The 16,193-nt window shown below is 35.6% G+C and overlaps 1 protein-coding gene across 1 annotated transcript; it reads left to right on the forward strand.

Moving 5' to 3' along the window:
* Window positions 1-609: 609 nt before the first annotated feature.
* Window positions 610-16,079, forward strand: LOC135117816 (BOS complex subunit ncln-like). Its single transcript, XM_064037988.1, has 10 exons — window positions 610-913; window positions 2,216-2,403; window positions 2,774-2,960; window positions 3,552-3,682; window positions 9,932-10,144; window positions 10,758-10,982; window positions 11,464-11,631; window positions 12,009-12,102; window positions 12,439-12,568; window positions 13,005-16,079. The coding sequence occupies exons 1-10, from the start codon at window positions 739-741 to the stop codon at window positions 13,144-13,146; spliced, it is 1,653 nt and encodes a 550-aa protein (XP_063894058.1). The 5' UTR covers window positions 610-738; the 3' UTR covers window positions 13,147-16,079.
* Window positions 16,080-16,193: the final 114 nt, after the last annotated feature.

Consider the following 16,193-nt stretch of genomic DNA (forward strand, 5'->3'; position numbering starts at 1 on the left):
CAGACTAAAGAAGAATCCCGCGTTCGAGAGGAAATTTTTACAGCGAAAAATAGGTAAGTAGAAGTAGGTACCTATTATAAATCGTAAAAATGATGCCGCCAGCAAATAAAGTTTCAAAAACTATAAAATACATTCCTAGTTCCTCTACTGGCGGCACCGACTTACAAGTACGCGCTCCGAAATTTTTTTTTAACCATGTTTTATTTGCAGCTCTTTATTCTTATTTTCTGTTATAGTTCAGTTAAACATAAAATAAATTAAAGAAAAAGTTGTAACGAAGAATTTTTAACATCAAAATCAAAGGCATTATTTGCGTGAAACGAAACGTAAAGTGGGACTAGTGCTGTTACATAATTTTGTTCTTAGTAAGTTTTGAAATCGACTAACCATTTACTTGGAATGCATTGAATTTGGAATGTCTTTATGCTTAATACCTTCAAGCATAGATTTGCCATTCCAAGTGACGATTACTTAAATAAAATATTTTTTCCTTTTGGTGTTCATATTGATTAGACATAAGCACTAAAACCTTAATAAGCAAATCACACAACTGATTCTAATAATCGACTATTTCAAATAGTAACACTAAAAGATACCAACGTCCCATCACTATTGTCACGCAAATGTAATGTCATTGACCGACTTATCACACGTAGGGTTTCTAATTGGATTATGGTTATTACTAAAAATCGGTTTTGGTGTTAATTTTGTTAACTGAAAATACAATTAGTCACCAAAATGTGGATAGACGAGGCGGACGGCTTTGCCGAGATTTTTAAGGGCTACTTGCCCTACTATTTGCTTGTGGCTCTGCCTATTTTTATCATAATGTCTCCTGTTAACCCGGTTGCGGCTTCTCATGAGTTTTCCGTGTATAGAATGCAACATTACGACTTACACACTGTTCCCCACGGTAAGTACATAAGAATATTACACTTGTAATTTATAAAACGAAAAATCGATTCGTAACTTTTTGAGGTTATATTGCTATGGATGGAATAGGCTGTATTATTGATGGTTTCCCTTATCAGTGTCAATTAAAAACATACAAAACTTTTTAATATACAAATAAATGGCGTTCAATTATATTTTTACGAGGTGTTTAGGCCAGTATTCATTATAGTTTATCATGTAAGAGTTTTTATATCATATAACTTAAACAATTAATTTAAGAACACAAAATGGATTTGTTGTGTAAAAGTTCTCACTAATATGAGTATGTAACATGTAACAAGTGAATTCGTGTTTTAAGTTACTCAAGGACTAAAGTTAATAATTTATTATTTATAATATTAACTACGTTAAGTTTTCCTTGTCTGTGTACCTCTCTGGCTGTACTAATAATAATTAAGTTTCTGTTGTTTGCATAAATACATAATTCCTTTTCCAAGGCTTGCAACTACCTTGTAGACAATTCTTATTTAGGATTAAACGACTTAAGCCTCGGCAGCTGAGTAAAAATAGACTAAAAAATGAAGATAATGAAGAATAATAAAGTATAATATAAAATATTGAAGTTCTTCTTGCTGTCTACTTTGTTTATTATTGTAAATATTAGCTACAAAGAAATAGTATTAGGTACATTATTATGTAGTAAAAACTTTACAAGCTTTATGATCTCAATGGGGGCTACCGTTTTTTGTTTCACCAGATGGCGCAACTGTAGGGTGAGTTCTAAAACTATGGCAATCAAAGTTCGTATTATGAGCGCCAAAACTTATATCTACATTAGATGATTATATAAGATCATGTAATACAATAGAACTATAGTGTGAACGTATTGGCGATACCAGTGTTGCGCAGTGCCGTTTTGCTCGAAAAAAAAACACGAACATAAGTTTCCAAAAGATTAAAGTGTGTCAAAGCAGTGGCATTTATAGTACCCTGTATTTGCCATAATTAATCTTAAGTATTGTTAAATATTCACAATATTAATTTAATTAGAAATATAAACCCTCGCTCGTAAACAAACAGTGGCATTGACGTTTCGAAGACCTCATGCTACACAAGCGTCTCTAGCGGCGATTTCATACGCGGTAGCCCTCATTCTTATTGTACATGCACCATCACACCAATCTTAAACAATATTCTTGGCCTTTTATGGTGTTTCTTCTCAAGGCAAAAAATACCAGCCTCATCTATCTTTCAATATTTCTATTTATTCTTCTAAAACCGAATACCAACTAAAATAAAATGTAACTCAATTTTGTACCAGGATGCCGCAGCGCCAGCTTCAATCTCGAAGGTCGTTCCCTAACATCATGGAGCACATCTCGTCACTGCGTCGTCGCCAGGGTACAGGACATCACCATTGATCAGTTCATGGAGATCCGCAGTAAAGCGGGAGCCTTGCTGCTGGTGCTGCCTAAGAACGATACCGTTCTTACGGTTGAAGAGAAAGAGGTTAGAAACATTATACTTTTATATGACTTGGAAGTAATACATAATAATAAAATAATATAGTGTATATGGTTTACCAAATTGTGTATGTTCTGTTGTTGTGACTTTGGAATCACCTTGATACCCTTGACTGCAATGTTAGAGTCAAATAAAATTGTTTTGAGCCATTTAGTTCATGAAAGGTTCTAACTTTACTTGAATTCACTGTGCAAAGGTCCATTACAATTTTAATATGCACTAACATAACCATTTGTCATCTGGTATGAAAGAAAAAAAAATCACATGTGTGCTCCGTTCTTAATATCACACATATATATTAGTAACATAACTTAAATAATAAATTCACAAAAACAACATAACTCTTTTTCTCCAGCACATCCAACTCCTGGAGATGGCAATGATCCAGCAGGAAGTGAATGCTCCCGTATACTTCGCCCGCTGGACTCCAGAATTTGAGGATATTCTCAGAGACCTGCAGCACAGCTTCATTACCGATGACAAGTCTGGAACGGCTCTGGAAGCTATGTTGAATACTGTGTCTTCTAATGGCTATCAGATTGGTATGGTCATTTTTTAATTTTATATGCTTTTTTTTGGATTCATATTAAATCAGTTGCATTGCATTTATTGAATAGTCAAATAATCATAATTTAGAAAAACTGTCCAAAAGTGAACCAGACTACCATTATCAAATATTTATTTTTATTTGATGTATGTGAGATAAAGTAATTTTTTATGTGCCATTATAAATATCGATCAAGGACCAGTAAATAGTCATTCTTGTTTTACCTCTAAAACATTAATTTTATTGTAGTGTTCACTATATTTCAGTTTGTATTCTGGCTCTGAGAGTAACACTTTAAAAATGTAAATTGAAGTATGTCAAATACATTTGTAGGTCACATAGTTGTTTGATCGTTTCTCATTTATCTCAGCCTAGATTATAAACAAACAAATGATAAGTGTCTCATGAAATGTTCTAAATTGTCACATTCATGTTTTCTTATTCATTTGCAATAAGAAAATTCATGCTCGAATTTCAAAAACAACATTTTCCTTGCTATTTTATTCAAAATAATGTACTTATCCTATTATTCAAAGTATTCTTATAAGTATAAGCAATTATTGTAAATGTTACTTTTATTCCACAGTGGTATCAGCGTCAACTCCACAGAAACTGGACTCAAAGCCGGTGACATTGCACGGAAAGCTGGTTGGTCGGTCCGGATCAGCCCAGACTATCGTCATTGCCGCTCACTATGATTCATCAGCTATTGTTCCGGTAAGTTATATATTAAAAAACAATATATGTTTAAACAATAATTTAATTCAAAAATCCTGTGATTTTTTTATGTTTTATGTACTAATATTATAAAGCTGAAGAGTTCGTTTGATTGCGTTAATCACTGAAACACCTGTTCGGGTTTGAAAAATCTTAGTGGAACTCTGTGGGCTTATAGGCTTTCATTTAAATTGGTTCAGTAGTATCGGCGTCATTGCCGGAGTAACTTCCACTTTATAATGTAAGCAAGGACAACATTTAATATTATTACATTTAATAACCAATGAATGACCCAATTAACTGACTTTTTTTTGGTCGTCGACCGCCGTCAGTTAAAGTCACGTACTATTTTGCTCATCAAAGTTTATTTCATTAATTGTGTCTAAAGTTAATGTTTGTGGTGGATTTGTGCAACAATTTACTCTAATAAGTGCTTGCCATCGAATTGGACAGTGGGTGAGCCATTATAAAGTGTAAATCAATAAAAAATCCATAAAATCAACTTACAAATAAAACACAAACACCGTCATTAAGTGATTATCCTGCGCGACTCGCAAATACGCGTAAGCGACACGATTTGCACGGCTGTTACGACGTTTTGGACGCGAACTCCAGCATTCACTGATAACGGACGGAGTGGACTTGTGAACTTGTGAATGTTTTTAACTTGCAATAATTAAGTTATTGTAACTGTACCGAAGTTTTTGGTGGTCTTTGGCTGTCTGTTATTATAATTTTACGCATAATTTGTTCAACGGTCTAATCTACAGCATATTGAAATGACGACTACACCGTCGTGGGCATGTTGTACTAATGAAGACACGGAGAATTATGAGCAGTTTATCAACTGCATTCGATGCAATAAATCGTATCATTTCCATTGCTTGTCAATACCGGAAATTCCCAATGACTCGGATATTTATCGTCAGTGGAAGTGCCCGGGTTGTATGATATTAATTTCAAAAACGGTTACGAAAGATAGTACTCCTATGCGTAATATTTCCACTACGCGGGGCAATAAGAGACAGGCGTTAAACTCGCCACCTGCATCGACTGCTCTGACCGCTGATGACGTCCGTTCCATCGTTCAGGAAGTCATTAAGACTGAGTTCGCTACGTTACTTCAACAAATAAATAACACAATAGTTTCGACGATTAACAGGGAGCTGGAACCAATAAAGAAAGATGTAGATGAACTGAAAACGTCGCTTACATTTCACACGAAAGAATTTGACGAGTTTCAGTCTGATCATGTTAAGGCTATGAGCTGCATTACCGGTCTGGAGGACGAGAATCGTCAGTTAAAAAATACTGTAGCAGAATTAAATTACAGATTAAATTATCTAGAGCAACATGCACGGTCAAACAACTTAGAGATACAGTGCTTGACTGAAAGTACAAAAGAGAACTTGTACACCGTTGTTAAACAACTCGGCTCTGCAGTCGGATACGAACTGAAGGATGTCGATATACTGCATGCCACTCGTATCGCTAAGCTGAATACCAAAAATCCTCGCCCTCGGTCTATTGTCGTCCAGCTTGCGTCGCCAAGAACGCGTGATTCTCTCCTAGCCGCTGTTATCGAGTACAATAAGAAACATTCGCTGAATAAACTGAACACTGCTAATTTTGGACTCGCAGGCAACAAAACACCGGTATACGTCGTCGAACATTTATCGCCTTCGAATAAAGCGCTCCACGCTGCCACCAGGCTTAAAGCGAAGGAGAAGGGGTACAAGTATGTTTGGGTGCGAGGTGGAAGGATCTTCGTCAAAAAAACGGATGATGCGGACCATGTACTTATAAAAAACCAGGACACTTTAAATAAGTTATTGTAGTTTTGTTTTTCTCTTTTTTACTAATTATAGTGTTATCGTAGATTATATAATTTGGGATGTTATTCTCATTATTATTAATATAAAATTCAAAGTTTACAAATATATTACCAAAACAGTCGCGGTCTTAGAACAAAAACTCACACAGTTTATCGTAATATTTCTTGTAACAATTATGATGTCATTATCTTAACCGAGACATGGCTTAATGATTCGGTACTGAGCGGCGAATTGTTCGATGATAGATATGTAGTTTATAGGAGGGATAGAAATACATCTACTTCACAAGCTAAAGATGGTGGCGGAGTTTTAATTGCGGTAAAGAATAGTATTAAATCTAAACGCATCAAAGAATGGGAAAGCGGTTGCGAAGACCTATGGGTAGCTTTAGACATATCAGGAATGCACACAGCGCGTCAATTGATTTTCTGCGCGGTATACCTACCTCCGCCTGTTCGCCGTCCCTCTTTAGAACTATATATCGATCATTGCAATGCAGTCTTTGAAAAAATCACAGACACTGAAGTTTGTATTATAGGTGACTTCAATTTAAGTAATATTGATTGGAAATTAATAAAAAATGTAACATGTCACAAAAAAACGTCATGCTCTGCTATATGTGATACTCTGCTAGATTTTACGTATGCAAATGGACTCGATCAGTTCAACTTTGTACCAAACTCTGCTGACCGAATATTGGATCTTGTATTTTCCACTCTGTCAACGTGCAGTGTTAATGAATGTTTAAACCCCATAAGCAATGTAGATCAACATCACCCACCCTTAGATATTGTTATCACTATTCCAAAAACAACCAATTTACCTTATAATATTGCAAATGTAAGACCAAATTTTCACAAAGGAGATTATGTATCAATTTGTAAATTCTTAAAAGAACAGGACTGGGACCAATTGTTTGAGGGACTTAGTGGTGTGAACGAAATGTTAGAGGTCTTCTATGAGGTTGTTAATTCTGCTATAAAAAAATTCATTCCATATCGCGTACCAAAAGGTAATAAATACCCTCCGTGGTTTAATAGCAGACTAATTAAAAAATTAAATGAAAAAAATAAGTTCAGAAAGCGTTTTAAAAAATATAATAACCCCTTAGACGCCATAGAATTAAAATATATAGGTAAAGATTGTGATCGTCTTGCCACTGAGTGTTACAATAGATATATTAACCTTCTGGAAGAGGAACTTGGCAAAAATCCTAAACTATTTTGGACGTATGTGAAAGCTAAAAGAGGAAGTTCAAGCACATACCCTAGGTCAATGACGAATGGGACAACTACTTCAACTGACGGTACAGAAATATGTGAGTTGTTCGCCAGTCAGTTTGTCTCCGCTTATAGCCTAAATCAAAATTTTGATAATAATTTTAACTCAGAATACTTACAATCTCTAGAAAGAAATAGCTTAAGCCTAAATAGTCCAATCATAGATCAAAATGTAGTATTAAAAAAATTAAAGAGTATAGACACCAGAAAGGGAGCCGGACCAGACGGAATACCACCCATCTTTATTTCGGCTTGTTCTTCTGGGTTGGCACGCCCTATTACGATCATTTACAATAAGTCTCTGTCTACTGGTGTATTTCCCACGCGATGGAAAGTGGCAAAAGTCGTTCCAATTCACAAATCAAATAACAACGAAAATGTTTCTAATTATAGGCCTATCTCGATATTGTCATCACTTGCCAAAATTTTCGAAGCAATAATCTGTCCTTACATTCAAAACCACCTGAGACTTTATTTAAGTGACCACCAGCATGGATTTGTTGGACTTAGATCTACAAGTACAAATCTAGTTCCCTTTACTGAATTATTGATAAAAAATTAAATTACAAATTTAAAAAAAACCCCGACCCAAAAAAAGTACGCAATAATTATGACAAAAGGTTAAAAACGCTAAACCCTATAAAAAGCAAAAAATAACTTTTAACACTACGTAAACTAAATTTTGTCGTATCGGGGGACCGCTCTAATTCATTACTTTAGATACGTGTAAACGAATGTTGTAATTAGGTAGGTATCATTTGATTTATGTAAGTATTTATGAAGGTAAAAAGCGGTCCCCCGACACGTCAAAATTTAGTTTACGTAGTGTTAAAAGTTATTTTTTGCTTTTTATAGGGTTTAGCGTTTTTAACCTTTGTCATAATATTTTTGGGTCGGGGTTTTTTTTAAATTTGTAATTTAATTTTATTTCATGCTTTTTAAAGGAGCTCCTTAATTTTTCCTTCTTTCATTATTTTATCTTAAGATGGGGTCGCTATATGCGATCTCGGCCAAAGGAAGCTGTTTAACAATCCTCATGACAAACTGGCTCTGGGAGAATTGCACAGATTGGGAAACAATAAAGATTAACCTTTGGACATTCTAGATTTTCAGCAAAAATATAAATCGGTTTATCCATTTCATTCCGGCATTCCAAGGTTTCATCCGCCACATCCCATTTCCAGCGCTCTCGTCAATCAGAAACATGAAGAGAACTCGTCAAGACAAATTCAACGAGCCCAAACTCGAAGGCTTTACTAAAAGGCAGTCCAGGGTTACGTCTCCTACCTTCGTGCCCTAACAGCAGACCAGCTCAGTGGTTCCAAAAGACATTAGTGTTTCAAATTTCAGATCCCACATATACTTGCAAGTAAACTGAGCGTGTAACATTCCTATCACATCTAGCAAACGAGCTGATGACCTTGAAGACCTGAACCGATTTCCACCAAACATAGCTAAGAACACTCCCGACTGACATACCTTTTAATCAAAAAAAACCGCATTAGAATCGGATCATCCGTTTGGGAGCTACGATGCCACATACACACACACACACACACACACACACACAGACACGTCAAACTTATAACACCCCGTCGTTTTTGCGTCGGGGGTTAAAAACAATAGACTCAGGTCATCAAGCTGACGTCATATACACGGACTTCAGTAAAGCCTTTGACAAAGTGCCCCACAACATCTTAATTGCCAAATTACGAGCTTATGGTATTACTGGTTCTTTCCTCAACTGGTTGTCGTCGTACTTAAAAGATAGAAACTTTTTTGTTGTCTTAAATGGGTATCAGTCGTCTTTGTTTCATATTTATTCCGGCGTACCGCAAGGCTCACATCTAGGCCCCATCTTATTCAATTTCTTTATAAATGACATCCAGGACTGTTTTCAGTTCTCGGAAGTCTTTATATATGCAGATGATTTAAAATTCGTAAGAAAAATAGAATCAAAAAGTGATGCTATACTTCTACAGGAAGATCTTAACAGGCTTATCCTTTGGTGCAAAAACAATAAAATGTGTCTAAACTGTAATAAATGTTATTATATAAAATTTACGCGCAAATTTAATTGTATTAACTCTAATTACTATATAGAGAAAAACAAAATTAATGAAGTTGATACTATTAGGGACCTAGGAGTCTTATTTGATAAAAAATTGACGTTTGAACCTCATTTGGACAGCATAAGTAAAAAAGCCTCTAAAATGTTAGGCTTTGTTTTAAGAAATTGTAAAACTTTTCGTCACACCAAAACCAAAATTTTACTTTTCAATAGTTTAATTCGCAGCATATTAGAATATTGTAGCGTGGTATGGCGGCCGCATTATGCAGTTCACTCACTGCGCCTTGAGCGAATACAAAAACGATTCCTGTGGCATCTCGCATTTTCTAAAGGAATATCACGCACTATTCGCTCCTACGAAGGTAGATTAAAACATTTTGGCATAAAATCACTGGCAAATCGTAGATGTTTGAATGATGCGATGTTTGCATATAAAATTCTAGAACATAAGATTGACTGTCCTCGGTTGCTCTCCCTTTTTAGGTTTCGCGTTCCTGCGAGACTTCCTCGTAGCTCAGTCACACCACTTTATCCACCTCTAAGAAGGACTGGGTGCCAATTCTCCCTATGCACGAATGAGTAAGGTAGTAAATAGCTTCAGTGATTTAATTGATTTACATTTTGATACAATCCCCAAAAAAAAGGCCCTATTAATCAGTTTACCGAATCTTGAGATGCACTGATAGGATAGTTGACTGATTTTCTATTTGTTTATTCAAAATTTTACAAAAAAATATAACCATCATTGAAAAATTTAAAAATATCAAGCAACCTTCAAGGTAATAATATTTACATATACATTTTTAATAGCAGTCAGCTACCCTATTCCATACGTAAATAGAACGTGTTTAATTTAATAAATAAAAGTGTTTAGTTAAGGTCGTAGTTAAACCCTGTTACTTAACATAAGCGGTGTTTACCTTTAAGTAATTGCTACATTGTTATTACTAATTATTTTCAGCATGTATTAATTATAAGTATTGATGTAAGCAATTGTAGGTGAACCTAAATATATAAAATAAAATAAAAATAAAATAAAATTAACTTACTTTTTCCTCCACAGGAGTTATCCCAAGGCGCAGACTCAAACGCGTCAGGCGCAGTTGCAGTACTAGAACTAGCTCGAATCTTCTCCCGTCTCTACTCGACCGCGTCAGTAAGAGGTGCTCCGTCGCTACTGTTCGTGCTGACGTCATTAGGACACTCACTCAATTACTTCTCCGCTAAGAAGTGGCTTGAAGAACAGTTGGATTCCACTGATGCGTCGTTGTTGCAAGTAAGTTGAATGATACGGCCTTCTGTCTGAATGTGGTTGTCATAATCCAATGTACTAAAGAATCTGTACAAGAAAAAGAATATTGTTATGTTGTAAAAAAATGGTATAGAATAATGTTGGAAACTATGTTGGGGTAGGCTTCCCGTCTATTTATTTATTTATTTATTTATTTATTTATTATGTTAAAACGGTTTACACACCAATTACATTAACATAAAGAGAGAGAAAAAACTAATGCTTATAAATATAAATAGTCTAACTGAATGCGGCTGATTACCACTGTTTTATGTGGACCGACTGCCTATATGACCTCTACAATTCAATTATTTTGGCAACCTAATACCGTTTAATAATATTGTCAGACTTGCGACTGCCATAGATGTACAAACGACAGCCGGGATCCACCAACCCAACGTGCTTTTCGAAACACGAAAGAACTCGTCATGATATAGAATTATAGATGAATCCCATCCAAGGACCGACCGTACCAAATTTAACTAAACCTGCTCGACCAATTTGTGCTAAGGGGCTAATGACTAAGTGGCAGCCATACTTAGCCATGAGCTCCCGAGTTTGTAATACAACAGCTCTAATATACAATTTTTATTCACAGGATGTATCCTTCGTAATGTGCCTGGACTCCCTCTCGTCATCCGACAGCATGACGATGCATGTCTCCAAGCCGCCCAAGCCGGGCGGAGCCGCGCATTCACTCAAGTCAAGACTAGGAGTTAATATTAACCACAAGAAGATTAACCTAGCTGATGAACTGTTGGCGTGGCAGCACGAAAGATTCAGTATTAGACGGATGACTGCTTTCACACTTAGTTCGCTACAGGTATGTCTTTTTGCAAATCTATACTTGTACACTAATATTATAATGAGGATTTTTGTACCTACTCTAAATACTCTGAAACTACCAAACTGATTTGAAGAATTCGATTGCTTAAAAACGCTTTAGGTAGCGTGATTGGACATATTTTTTATCACTTTGAGGATTTTAGAAACTTTGACAAAGCAGCCCGAGTTCTAAATGTAGGTAATACACTCCCCTGTGCCTGGGAGGGCACGTAAAGCTGGCGTCCTGGCGAATGCTATTCAGTAGTAGTCGTTACAATACTACGTTAGAGGTCGTCAGGCATATTTGAGAAAACTGACAGCATTGCTTGTCAGGAGATTAAACCTGTCAGTCAATCTTTAAAAGAAGAAGAATTTGTAACATTCCTTGATCAGATATCGCTATCGATATCGATGTATATAATGCAGCAATTTGCAAACGTATTTACCCAAATATTTAATAACTTGCTACTTGTTCTCAGAGCCACAAGGACCCATCCCGCAGCACAGTGCTGGACCTTCCCACAGAGGCCGGCATCAGGAACTTGGCCGCCAACATCGCGGCGACTGCACGGGCGCTGGCCTCGCATGTGTACAACCTTACTGACGAGCTCAACGACGAGGATCGAGCCTTGTATGATGATGCACTGGTAAGTGGCACAGCTTCCCTCAGAGGCATCAGGAACTTATGGACTACTACCGGAAAAGGAATAGACAAGAATTAAAAAAAAAAGAATAAAATTATTCATTTATTTATGCCTTAAGAAATATCAATAGTTATATTATATGTGTCACTATCTTATATTGAAAGAGAAAAAACTATATAAAAAGAAATACAAAGTTTTTTTTCCAAAAGGATGCGGAAGGAGGAATGTGTTGCTTATTTGTATCGAAAATAAGGAAATGTATGTGTGTATTTTATTTAAAAAAAACCGCATTTATGGCATTATTATTATATGTTATTCGAATAAAACCTTTATTCGATGTCCTGTAGCAGCAGACATTTATCGCAACTTGTTTCTTGCAGGGTGTGGACGAGGCGTCAATAAGACATTGGTACAAGTACTTATCGTCGCAGTCGAGAGCGCCACAGATTATCACCACCACACCACCCGGCGCAGGTAAGTTTACATTTTCTAGTACATAAATTGAGACAATATAGGCTTTCAGTTTTTATTTTTTTGTGGGGAAAAAGTATTTTAATGGGTCAAAAAAGTTTCTCTTGATGAATTTTGATAGATATCGATGAAACTTGGCGGTTATATAGCTTATGTATGAGAATGACATGTAGGTATTTTATCCATGTTCTGCAAGCAGTCTGCTTTGGACGCGGATGAAACCTTTAGGCACTAATACTCTGACGAAAACGACTCTGCAAGACCAGAAAAAGAATTAAAGAGTAGTTTTTCTCGGGATGCAGAAAAGTTTAATAAATGATTTCCATCTTCTCTCCCCAGGAGTGACGGGCGCCTTATCCCGTGCGCTGTCCCGCTACATGGAGGTGTCGACGTCAGTGCACGCGGTGGACAAGCGCGAGCCCGAGTACGCGCTCTACGGCGCCACACGAGCCGCGCTATATGTGTACAGGTAATATACACAGCACTATGAGTCATAGTGCATAGTCTATGACACATCGGACTATGAGAGTGAAGGTATAGGGAGTGCACCTGTGTCTGCGCAAATGCTCGTGCACTATTATATGTCCTGCGCAGCTGGCTGGTCTCCTTAAATGAGAACAGCCGCCGTGGCCGAAATCGGCCGTGGACGCCATTCATTATTATGGTAGTAGGGCAATAGGCCTTGTTCCTATTATGCTGGGGTCGAAAGTAAATGCCGTCACCAACGGCGCGGCTGTGCTCTCCAAGTAGACATCGTCCGGGAGCTTGGAAAACAATTGACAACTGCCAATACATAGATTAGATTTTTTAGACATTGATACATAAATCAGACTGCTAGATTTTTGTTACAAACCTACATATATTTGTAGTCATTATAAAACTAACCCAAATTTTCTCTCTTCCAGTGTAAAACCAGCAGTATTCGACCTAATACTGACACTAGCGATCGTAGCATACTTAACCGTGGTATACTTCGCGATCCAACTATTCCCTCGCTTCTACGAAGAATACGCGAAGATAGTCACGGGCAAATCCAAAGTACACTAGTTTAGTCTAATGTGGTGTGGTAAGTGTTTTCTAACCTTTATTTGTAGCTGTGTTAGTGATGTGTATAGGTGACAGTCGCTAGATGTGGTGTTGGGTTAGTTAGAAAATATGACAGGTGTGTTATCGATTTAAAATTTGGGATTTTCAGCAAGAACTGTAAAAAAATAATGCCATTTTTTTTTAAAGAGCCGAGTAAATTTTAAAACATATTTTTTGGCTGAAACTCCAAAGCGGAGCGAGGAAGTTTTAAAACATCATCATCATCTCCCGAGCCTTTTCCCAACTATGTTGGGGTCGGCTTCCAGTCTAACCGGATTCAGCTGAGTACCAGTGTTTTACAAGGAACGACTGTACACTGTGACTGTGTAGTAGAATTTCTCTTCTCTCGAATACTACTGAGTAGGCGGAGAAAAGATGTTTTGAATATCATCATCATCATCATCAGCCTATCGCAGTCCACTGCTGGACATAGGCCTCTCCAAGTGCACGCTGCACTGAGATCGATTTTCGGCTGAGTTTTGAATATAAATAAATATAAATAAAACTCACAATTGCCATGAAGTCCAGTTTTAAATCGATATCTCTAAAAGGATTGGTTCTATAGTATAGAGAAAAAGAAGTTAACATGTTGAAATGTTGTTACAATTTATGCATTTATCTCAAATTAGTTTCAAAGTACCTGTACACTTCACTGGCGTAGCTTTTATCCTAAACTTTGAGGAAAAGGTATGTGACTTTGTAAACTAGTAAACTAATTTCTATGTACTACATTTGTTCTCAAGTATGAGTGTGGGTTCGATTCCAGGTCAAGCAAGTACCAATGCAACTTTTATACGTTTGTATGTACTTTCTAAGTATATCTTGGACACTGGTGATTGTGTTTCGGAGGACACTATAAACTATAGGCTCTGTCAGTTGAATATATTTCCAACTACAATAGTTCTTCGAAAAAATTGGAACTGAGTTTTTTTCCTGTAGTTCCTGAAAGTAAAATACAAAACATTCAAATGTCCTGGTAAATTACGAATGTATGCTAGTACAATGTAGTACATAGAAGTTATTTTATGTAAAAAAAAAATCGGCAATACTCTTGTGTTACCACATTTCCCACACCACGGTAAAGTCAATCCTAGTAATAAGTGTTGAACAATTTCATTTACATACTAAAGAGTAAGTTTTCACAAATAATTTATGAGAAAAAGTAAAAGAATAATTTTCAATAATATTGTTTATTTATAAAGCAGACTATATTGTTAACTGGTGGGATAAGTATCGCCAGTGGAATTAATTTTTAAAACCTTAAAAAAAAGGGTCAAATTTTAACAATCGAACATTTACCTTCCGCTATTGTGATAAGGTTGAAAATCTTTTGAAGAAATTTGACAGATTTAGGTAGTTTAATTTGCTATTGTCTATCAGTTCTTTGAGTCTACAGTAACGTAGTCTATGGTAGTTGGTCTTTTTATAATTTTCAACGCGTAAACTTGCCACATCGAAAAATAATTTAATCTACAATGGCGTCTATATTCCACTGGCAACACCTAGTCCCACTATCTTGAAAAGTGGAAGAGTTCTTTATTTTTGAATTACAGCAGTTTACCAAGAAGTCTATATCGTACATAGAATAAGGTCGAAAGCAATATTTCCAAGATTACAAATTAAGAATAAATAAATAAATAAAATGTGAAAGATATAATTTATTGAAAAAGATGCGTGTATTTATCTCAGCTAAGTATTATTCTGATTTCGAGATGTCCATTATGCCAAATTATTATAAATTAATTTATTGATTATTTTTCTGATTTTTTTGTAAAGGCAACGAAGAGGATAAATGGCATTTTTTTACTTTATGTAAAATTGAGTCGGATTTTTTTGGTATTTGAAAACTAATTGTAATAGTAGAATGAATTGGTTCTACATATATTTAAAATTCAAACTGTTTTCCTCAAGTAGGTCAGCAGAATAGTTTCTTTTACTGCAAACTTTGTTTTGTTGAATAATAGTTTTTATAATATAAATACAGATATGTTTATAAATATACAGTGGTTTTGTTGACCGTCCTTGAAGCTTGAAGTTCCTTGTACAGATTGCATTTGTGCTTCTCTATTCCCGTGCAAATTATTTTTTACTGCTTGGTGCCAACTTTTGATCAAACAAAATTAGACTTTATTTTACAGCAATTAGGGTTGCTTTTGGCTTCCTCAGACTTCGAGGGAAGAAGTGCTTTGGCATACTCTTAGGATTAGAAAAATACATTTTTGATCTCCTTTTGCTACAAAAAACTGGCCAAAGGTGCTTCGACCACAGAGGCTGACCCCAAAAAGAGTAAAGTAATTTTACTACCGAGTTAAATTATTATATCTTCTTTGGAAGTAAGAAAAATAAATATAAAGATTTGTCTATAATTTACCAACAAAAGTGGACACCAAGTTTAACCGAATATTATGTGATAAAAATACATACATATATTGTTTTTTATGTATGTCGATGTTGTGTTTTCCATTTAGTTTAATCAATTAGATTAAGGTTTAATATGCTTTGGTTTTGGGTGCATACAAATTGATGGTTCTTAAGGACACGGGCGGGCAAACTTGTATGTGAGATATTTTGTAAAAAAAAAATCGAGTTATGATTTTTATTTTGAAAGTATGAGGTGTTTAAGATTTTTTGAAAGGATTGTTTTTGCAAATGAGTCAGTCATACAGCATTTTGAATGTTAGAATTTTATTTTGAAATGAATGCAGATTTGTGTGTCTGGAAGTCCGCCTGGGAAAAGGCTAGGCGGATAGTGAATCATGAAAGTAATCAAAGTTTGCCCGATCTGTGTTCTGATTCAATTTAAGTGGAAAGTTTCGAACAAAATGTCAAACGATTTGTGTTTGTAAGCAAAAATGGTGGACGCTGCATGGAATTGAATAAAATTTTGTTTTAAATTTTGTTGTTTTTATTTTAGAATAATGTGTTATGAAAGATCATTTGTAAGGATGTTAAATAAATGGTTGAAGTCATGGTATAAAAAATCTTTATTAAAATTGCAAAAAAATAAT

The sequence above is a fragment of the Helicoverpa armigera genome, chromosome 15, assembly GCF_030705265.1.
Source record: "Helicoverpa armigera isolate CAAS_96S chromosome 15, ASM3070526v1, whole genome shotgun sequence".
Classification (NCBI taxonomy): domain Eukaryota; kingdom Metazoa; phylum Arthropoda; class Insecta; order Lepidoptera; family Noctuidae; genus Helicoverpa; species Helicoverpa armigera.

What these genes read in the sequence shown, in the direction of transcription:
- LOC135117816 (XM_064037988.1), top strand. Translation starts at nt 739, where the DNA reads ATGTGGATAGACGAGGCGGACGGCTTTGCCGAGATTTTTAAGGGCTAC. An exon ending in CCTTGTATGATGATGCACTG is followed by an intron (nt 11,632 to 12,008) that starts GTAAGTGGCACA and finishes TGTTTCTTGCAG; the next exon opens with GGTGTGGACGAGGCGTCAAT. An exon ending in GCCGCGCTATATGTGTACAG is followed by an intron (nt 12,569 to 13,004) that starts GTAATATACACA and finishes TCTCTCTTCCAG; the next exon opens with TGTAAAACCAGCAGTATTCG.